The sequence below is a fragment of the Morus notabilis genome, unplaced genomic scaffold (genome assembly GCF_000414095.1).
Source record: "Morus notabilis unplaced genomic scaffold, ASM41409v2 Scaffold890, whole genome shotgun sequence".
Taxonomy (NCBI): Eukaryota; Viridiplantae; Streptophyta; class Magnoliopsida; order Rosales; family Moraceae; genus Morus; species Morus notabilis.
The window spans coordinates 167,777-177,217 of record NW_010358657.1 but is presented as its reverse complement, the minus strand read 5'-3'; the positions used below and the strand labels follow the sequence as shown (position 1 = coordinate 177,217).

The following is a 9,441-nucleotide window of genomic DNA, read 5'->3' as shown; positions in this document are numbered from 1 at the left end:
ATTAAACTTGCAAGAGCTTAATAAATCGATATAAAACCAACTCATCAGAGCACATTATAGCAATTTTACAAGTTGTATGGGCAAATCGTCAAAAGTAAAAAAATCAACGGATAAATGTGAAAAAACTCTCTTTTATGGGATAAGATTATTTTGGTATAGTGTATTGTAGTGAAACATGTTCTTAGTATCATGTATTTTTTATAATATTAAAATAGTACATTGACCTTTTAAAAACATCTTCTGAGTATCCTGAAGTTAGTTTTTAAGATATGTAATATTCAAACTACCATTCTTATTAATTAAATAGAAATTAATATTTAAAAAAATTAACATTAAAATGTTTATGAGAAAATAACAAAATAAAAAAGTCCATAATTTTTTTAGATTTATTAATTTTTTATTAATTAAATAAAAATTTACATTTTAAAATTAACTTTAAGATACTAAAAAGATATTTTAAAAAATGTGGAGATGTTGTTTTAATAGTATAAAAAAAAGGAATGGTCTTTAGTCCGGTACTTATAAAATACCTGACTGATCTGCTCAGGCAATTGTGGCCGTTGGATTGGAATTAAACGGTGTAGATTTGTTTCTCAAAAACCTCTCCCTTTCTCAAATGCACGAGTGAGCACTCCCAAACCTTATTTTCTCTCCACCTCCCTCGACCTTCCTCGAGCTCTGCTGACCTCCTCTACAGCCAGATCGGCCCCGACGAGTTCCGGCATATCAAATCTGCTTGATCGGTCCGCTCAGTAATTGTGGGCCGTCGGATTGAAATCAGTGCCTCCTTCCCCTAATCAACACCAAGAACCTCATCAAATTAGAGCCCTCCAAGTCCCTCCCCATCTCCATCATCGCCGACAACATAGCCTCCCTCATGATACCCACTCGCCCCATCGAGTTCATCCGCCAATACCCCTCCATTTTTCGTGAATTCTTCCCCGTCGGCGCTGGGCTTCAGCCCCACATCAAGCTCGGTGACGCGTTCTTCAAGAGAACCGAGCTGAAGATGGCAATGGGCCACCGCGGGAAGGTTGAATCGGCGATCGGGGACTTGGATCGGGCAGTAGAGCTTAGTCCGGAGAATGCTAGGGCTTTTTACTTGCTCGGAGAGTGCTACGAGGCAAAGAAGATGGAGGCCGAGGTCAGGAAGGCGTACGAGGACGCGTTGAGGATCGAGCCCGAATTGGCCCTGGCTTGGGAGGCTCTGGATCGGTTGGTGAGCTCTTCTTAGTCAATCACGTACAATTTTTTAACTTTTTTTTTTTGAGGTTTTTGCTTGTTGTAGAGTTTATAGAAGTTGATTATCGACTTCTTTTTGTAGTGAATGTGGTAACGGTGATGATAATAATGTTGTAATATTTCAAGGAATGGAATTTCTTTACTAGTTAATATGCTGAGAATCAAATTCTGATGCTTATATGGTAAAACTAATTTTTTGCAATAGGCATGATAAGAACAATCTAACAGGTAAGTGAAGGATCATGTTGTGATTTTTAAGTGAAAAATCATTTAAACAACAACAAATTTGTAGGCGGAAATTTCAAAAATGTTCACATATCATTTAATTCCGAATTAAACACAAATCACAACGATAGATTCATGCATGATGTGTTTATGGAGAAAAGAATAAGATGACAATCATACCTTTAAGACGATTGGATCAAATATGGCCGCAAGGGTCTTGTCTCACTATCTCACGTTCCGAGATGGAGAATTACCGTGAAACAAGACCGTTGATTTATGAACACGAACACACCAACAACCACTCGTTGATTCAAGGCTATGGCTCTTAATTTTAGGAGAAGAGAGTGGGCTCTTTTTAAAAAAACCTAAGGAAATAAATTTTCCATCTAATTTTCAATACCAAATCCGGCCACACCTAGAGGAGAGAAATGAGTGAGATATATTTCATCTAGCCACACTTCTAGGGTTTTCAATATTTTTTCTTTATAGAAAAATTCGAAACCAAGCCCTAGATAGATTTTTTTAATTTTTCCCTTAATTTTTGGAATAAAATCCGAACTCTCCCTTCCAAAGGGATTTCTGAATTTTCCAAAAATAAAATCAAATCTCTCCCTCCTTTAGTTGCCAAATAAAATTATGTTCAAACTTTATTTATGAATTTTAAATTAATCATCATTAATTTTAAAATTCCAAATTCATTCCTTTTATTTTTCAATTATCAAATAAATGAAAAATAACATAATGAATTTATTTAAACATAATTGTGTAACAAAACATCAGTTTTAATTTTCCCACTTATTAGAGCTAGCCTTGAGACCGAATGGACCCATATGAACAAAGCTATGGAATTACAATACTCGACTAATTTATCCCGATAAGTCATCGACGTATTTAATTCTGACATCGTACGACTCCACTAAAGGTTCGATGCCGACTAATCTCTCGATTCATATGCACTATTTTTCCAATGGTGTTAATACAATTTATCACATGGTCCACAGAGTAAGTATGATATTATCCTTTGTGAATATCAGTGACTAGAATGGTATACAAAATTACCGTTTTACCTTTCCTGTCATTATTTCCTCAACTCCTTTATATGATTGTGAATAAGAAAGACATATGTTCGTAAGATGTCTCGCACATGTTACGATGTCTTAAACAATGAACACCATCATTGAATACTAGGCCTGGTTTATTTATTCACACACCCATCAATAAAGCATGAGGTGATATTATCACTTATGAATTCTATATCTGTGAATCACACAACTCCAAATTAATTATGTCATGATCCCAATAGCCGAGATGTTGTTCAAAAACTGTGAACTAGTCTCATTGGTAAATCAAAGACCATGAGAAATTAAGTCGAGTTATGTATTCACCTCAGGATTAAGAAAATCACACAAATACACTTAAGTTGTAATAATTAGATTTAGAGCTCTGTAAACGATTTTTGCTCTAATCTAATTAGTTACGCGGTCTATTCAACATGTTGTGAACATGTCTAGATCAACCACAAAATTCAACTCCCATGCCCCGAGACCAGCATCACATGGTTCGATCTAACAGTCATAATCGGATTCGATTGTCCAGTCGATCCTAAGACTGTGAATATCAATTTTTAAACTACATCAAAAGAGTTTGTCCGGCAGGGATCCCCTTTCTCTTCTTTCGTTGATAACAGTTTATGGACTAAGCAATATTACTAACATTCTTGAATATGAGTCAAAACATAACTTTATTTTATTTATAAACATCAGCAAAAATAATGATGTCCGATATTTGCCATTTCATAAATAACAAAATACACCATACTTTATAGACACATTTCCAACAGTAGGCATGGCAACCAAAATGGCAAATGTTGAAAAAGCAGAAGAGCTCCTAGAAAAGCTTCGCAATGCATCTTGGGATGCTGCAATTCAAGGTGGGGTATTCAATATTTATGAACATGACATATAAATAGTGCAAGTTTATTGAATAATTTTGAAAATATAATCTTTATAGTAATTCATCTTCTGTTGAATAATTCTGTAAATTATTCAACAATTATTGCTTTTTGTGTTTTTCTGTGGTATTCAACTAGTTTCATTTCCAATCCTCTTAGAATTCTGTTTGTCTTGAGCAACTCATGTAAATCAAACCAGACTTCACAGTGTTTTCTCTTTTCACAGTTTGATGCCATTTTTTGCAAGCATGCGCAGAATAATGTACTGAGTGTGTCTGCAGAATTTCAGATAGTTTTGACGTCGTTTCCTATTTTATTTGATTTTTCAAAGACGAAAAATAGAAAAAAATCATAAAAAACAGAATACTCATCAAAACATGATGCCGCATGTCGCATAATTTCTTAAAAATCATGCATTGATTTTAGGACGCAAAAGATGTAGAAATAGTGAATTCGTTTTGCCCCACCCCTGCCAATCGGCGCCCCACTGCGCTAGCGGGAGACTTTTTGATGAATATTCTATTTTTTATGATTTTCTTTATTTTTCATCTATAAAAAATATAACAAAATAAAAACAAAGTAAAAAAATAATAAAATTTTACAGACACGATCTTTACATTTTTCTAGGCGTGCTAAAAAAATGGCCTAAAAAATAAACCACCGCCGGTTTATGGCTCCAGAAACAAAATTATGTAGAAATGATTCCAGCCTTTTTGGTTAAGCTGCGCAATTTACCAACAGTAATTATTAAACGACGTCGTTTAAAATAAACCACCGCCAGTTTATGGCTCTAGAAACAAAATTATGTAGAAATGAATCCAGCCTTTTTGGTTAAGCTACCCAATTTACCAACAGCACTTACTAAACGACATCGTTTAAAATAAACCATTGTCGGTTTATGGCTCCAGAAACAAAATTATGTAGAAATGAATCTAGAAAAAATAGGAATAAAATAAAAATAGGTTCAGAAAAGAATTAAAAATGAAAGAATAAATAAGTTTTAGAACAGCATCAAAAAGAAATATCTAAGTATAGTAGCATTTGTAAAAAAAAAAAAAAAAAAAAATTAGTATATGAAAGAGAAAAGTTAAAAAAAGAAATATCTAAGTGGCGTGATTCTGATTCTGCTATAGTATTTTTTCTCTCATAAAGAATGAATAAAAAAAACTATCAATAGTTATCTCACAAAAAATTTGAATATGAATTAAAATCACAAACTTAAACGCGTGAACCAAACGGATCCTTTACGTGTATACATGTTCAAGTAATATATATCTTACCACTAAAAATGGCCTAAAAAAAAAAACCACCGTCGGTTTATGGCTCCTGAAACAAAATTATGTAGAAATGATTCCAGTCTTTTTTGTTAAGCTGCCCAATTTACCAACAACAATTATTAAACGACGTTGTTTAAAATAAACCATCGTCAGTTTATGGCTCCAGAAACAAAATTATGTAGAAATGAATCCAGCCTTTTTGGTTAAGCTGCCCAATTTACCAACAACAATTACTAAACGACGTCGTTTAAAATAAACCACCATCGATTTATGGCTCTAGAAATAAAAGTTAAAAAAAGAAATATCTAAGTAGCGTGATTCTGATTCTGCTACAGTATTTTTCTCTCATAAGGAATGAATAAAAAAAACTCTATCAATAGTTCTCTCACAAAAAATTTGAATATGAATTAAAATCACGAACTTAAACGCGTGAACCAAACGGATCCTTTACGTGTATACATGGTTCAAGTAATATATATCTTACCACTAGAAATGGCCTAAAAAATAAACCATCGTTGGTTTATGACTCCTGAAACAAAATTATGTAGAAATGATTCCAGCCTTTTTTGTTAAGCTGCCCAATTTACCAACAACAATTATTAAACGACGTTGTTTAAAATAAACCACCGTCGGTTTATGGCTCCAGAAACAAAATTATGTAGAAATGAATCCAGCCTTTTTGGTTAAGCTGCCCAATTTACCAACAACAATTACTAAACGACGTTGTTTAAAATAAACCACCATCGATTTATGGCTCTAGAAACAAAATTATGTAGAAATGAATCCAGCCTTTTTGGTTAAGCTGCCCAATTTACCAACAGTAATTACTAAACGACGTTGTTTAAAATAAACCACCGTCGGTTTATGGCTCCAGAAACAAAATTATGTAGAAATGAATCCATTTAGTCAGCCTTTAGGTTGGGCTGCCCAATTTATGGGAAAGTATGATTAGCTACACCGGATTTGGTCAGTGGTGCGTCATCCACATCTTCGGCACGTAGTGAATTGGAAAACTATCTAAAACAAATTTTGCGGCATTCATTTTCAATGAGCAAGGTGGTGGTCATGATTTCAATAAGTTTGATATTTTGTCATTTTGGAGATCACAGTCAAGAACTTTTCCTGTGCTCTCTAGAATGGCACGTGATATACTAACCATACCAGTGTCCACAGTTGCAAGTGAACAAGTATTTAGTTGCAGTGGTAGAGTACTTGATGAACGGCATGCACGCTTGAGTGACGATATTCTGGAGGCAGTAATGTGCGTCGAAGATTGGGAGGACGCTCGCAGAAGAAGCCAACAAGTTCAAGATGATTGGGTTGATGATTTTGAAAATTTAGACATTTCTGATACTCCAACTGGGAGTAATACATTATAATTACGAACAATATCTATTTTTTATGTATTTTATGTTTTTTTCTTTGTTTTGGTAATTTTGTAAACATCTTATGTATAATTATTCTGATTGTACTCTTTTTTCCTAAGGTTTTATCCCACTCAGTTTTCCTTGGAAAGGTTTTTAATGAGGCAATCGTAAATAAAATATATCTTTTCATATTCCCATTGACTATTCAAACATTTATTTTTGTTAACTTGTTTAAAAATAAAAAAATTAAAAATTACATACATAGATGGGCTGGCCCATCTAAACCCATGATGGGCCAAGATGGGCCTTAAATGAGCCAGCCCATCTAAAACCATGATGGGCCAATATGGGCCAGCCCATTCAAGACCCACGGCATGGCCCATCCTGGCCCACGGCACGGCCGGCCCGGCCCACGGCCCATGTGGGCCTAAGAAGAACAGGCCGGGCCGGCCCGTTCTTGCATCTCTAAGTTCAGGGCCTGGGATGGGTAAAAACTTTACATTTTTTTTTCTTTTTTTTGCCTTCTAAAATTAATATCTGAATTTTAGAAATTAATGCAACAACCGGCACCATTTTTTGATGAATATTCTATTTTTTATGAGTTTCTTTATTTTTTGTCCTTAAAAAATATAATAAAATAAAAATGACGTCAAAAAATAATAAAATTTTACAGACATGATCCTTATATTTTTCTAGGCGTGCTAGAAAAAAATGGCCTCAACAAATGATAAAAAAAAAGTAAAACGTGGTAAAAAAGCCCTCGACCTGTGTAGTGAGGCGCCCAAGGGCCAGTTCAGGACCCGAGATGGGTAAAAGCTTTACATTTTTTTTCTTTGTTTTTTTTGCCTTCTAAAATTAGTATATGAATTTTAGGAATTAATGCAACAATCGGCACCATTTTTTGATGAATATTCTTTTTTTTATGATTTTTTTTATTTTGTGTCTTTAAAAAAAATATAATAAAATAAGAACGACCACAAATAGAGAAAATCATAAAACACGGAATACTCATCAAAACATGATGCCGCCTGTCGCATCATTTCTTAAAAAATCATGCATTGATTTTAGGATGCAAAAGATGTAGAAATAGTGAATTCGTTTTGACCCATCCTTGCCACTCGGCGCCCCATTGCGCTAGCAGAAGACTTTTTGACATCGTTTCTTATTTTATTTGATCAATCCTTATAAGACATCAAAAGTCAAATGATTTTAATTAACAAATCAATAGTTATTTGGATTGCCAAAACAACCTTTAAAAATTAACAGCCCTCAACACGGTGTTCACTATAACACAATATATACGTAAGGGCATGTTGGGGATTTCGTTTGAAAATTAAGCAATGTAATTCTACAAAATTTGATTTGTTATAAAGCTTTAGTTGTGATGGGGACTGTATTCATATTTCAGTCTTGTTCACTTATTACTATAAAAAATACATGTTTCTATAATTAATATACATTGTCGCTTACGTTCATTAACATGAAATACAACAAATTAGCCAATATACATATTTTTATGCTATATATTCGCTTAATTACTATAAAATATATATATTTTGAGGATTAATATACATTGTCATTTTTTATAACTTAATATATACATCTTTATATATAAATATATACACAAATCACATATAAATATACACACTTCAATAAAAAATATATAAGTGTCATTCTGATCAGATATTTTCTAAGGGTCTCACCAGAGATTTTGTCAAAAAAAAAAAAATACTAAGAACATGTTTAATATATTATACGGCACCAAAATTATTTTATTTTATTTTTTTTATGTTTTTGTATCGTTGTTCACCATAACCTCTTTGCTTTGTTCGCCGAGTTTCAAACGGAACTTGGAAGAAACTCTCTAAACCCAAACCCCTTCCATCATCTTAACACCCATTCTCACTAAGAAGCAGAAACAATGGCCGCAAAAAGGGAACTTTCTCAAAAGCCCATCCTCAGAACTCTCACAACTTTAGAACTGAGTTTTCGGGGTCCTCTTCTTCTTCTCCTCAAAAAACCCAGCAATTTTAATGGCAACTTCATCTCTTTTTGTACTCAGATTATCTCTAATTCCCTCTCCTAATCACTTTTTTCCACCTTCAAACCTTCACAAAATCTTTCAACTTTCTTCACCATTTCTCACCTTTCGTACCTCTACTTTCGGCTTCAAGCGCCTAATTCCACTGGCAGCAGCATCAGGTAGGTGCTCCAGCATTCATTTACGGCTTCTTGGTACTCAATTTCAGTAAGAAATTTGGCAATAAAATCAACTCGAATCTGAAATATGAGCGATTCTCTCTGTTTTCATGCATATTAATTGGTACTTTCTGGAGGGAGAAACTCTGTTTTAACACACATGTTAGTTTCATAAGATCATAGTTAAGGTAAACTTCAATCCTGATTCAACAATTTCTGAAAATTGAATTTTCGTCTAATAAAACTAATCAAAAGGCTTCATCAAGTGGTTAGAACTTAGTAAATTGCATTTATTTGCCTTTTTTATGCTCTCAAATTATTATGGTGAAATTAGTTAGGCAGAAAAATTTTAGGTCTTGTTGTGATCTTTTTGTTATTTAACTTCGGTGGCTTGTTCCTGTTTTGGGCGGGAAAAGATGCCGTCTGTGTGACTGAAATTTCGCTTGCCTTTGTATGAGAAATCAGCTTTTAATGTTATTATTGTGGCTATAAAATATATGTGCTAGTTTTCTCTATTGAGTTTTATTAATTTTTACGGTTAACTTTTGTATGAATTGTTCTAAAATTATCTTTTCTCAGCTTCGTTTAGTGCTGGAAGTGGTTGTCTTGGAACTCTTCAAATTCAAGAAGCCTACAGATGCCCCAACAAGGAACCAGTTTCATCAGATTCTATATCCGATTCTTTCCTTTCTGAGAAAATCTTACTGGGTTTAAAGCAAGGTAACCTGATCTCCGTGCATAACTATATATATCGAATAAACCCATTAGTTGTAGTCGAGGTTCTTAGCTGCTGTGAAAATTTGCAACTGAGTGTGAAGTTTGTTGATTTAATTTTGTTGAATTGTCCGCACATGAGGCATTCTTCACAGTCCTTGAGTGTGATGATTCATGTTTTGGTGCGTGGTCGGAGGTTATCAGAAGCACAAGTTTTGGTACTTAGAATGGTGAGGAGGAGTGGCATTTCGAGATTCGATGTTGTTGAGTCTTTGGTCTCAACGTATCATAGCGGTTGTGGCTCGAACACTTTGGTGTTTGATTTGTTGGTTAGGACTTATGTGCAAGCTAAGAAGTTAAGAGAAGTGTAGCGCCCCTCTTTTGAGGCCGCCACTGTAACTAACTTTTTAATTTGTACTTACTGAAATTTCTTAAAATTTACGGAACGTTTTTTTTTTTTTTTTTT

At 33.9% G+C, this 9,441-nt stretch overlaps 1 protein-coding gene across 1 annotated transcript; it reads left to right on the top strand.

Moving 5' to 3' along the window:
* Window positions 1-7,957: 7,957 nt before the first annotated feature.
* Window positions 7,958-9,311, top strand: LOC21388769. Its single transcript, XM_024162258.1, has 3 exons — window positions 7,958-8,264; window positions 8,841-8,981; window positions 9,118-9,311. The coding sequence occupies exons 1-3, from the start codon at window positions 8,096-8,098 to the stop codon at window positions 9,135-9,137; spliced, it is 330 nt and encodes a 109-aa protein (XP_024018026.1). The 5' UTR covers window positions 7,958-8,095; the 3' UTR covers window positions 9,138-9,311.
* Window positions 9,312-9,441: the final 130 nt, after the last annotated feature.

Excerpts from the sequence above, each read along its gene's own strand:
- LOC21388769 (XM_024162258.1), top strand. The coding sequence starts at position 8,096 with ATGGCAACTTCATCTCTTTTTGTACTCAGATTATCTCTAATTCCCTCT. Across the intron at positions 8,265-8,840 it reads TCCACTGGCAGCAGCATCAG|CTTCGTTTAGTGCTGGAAGT; the intron begins GTAGGTGCTCCA and ends ATCTTTTCTCAG. Across the intron at positions 8,982-9,117 it reads CTTACTGGGTTTAAAGCAAG|GCATTCTTCACAGTCCTTGA; the intron begins GTAACCTGATCT and ends TCCGCACATGAG.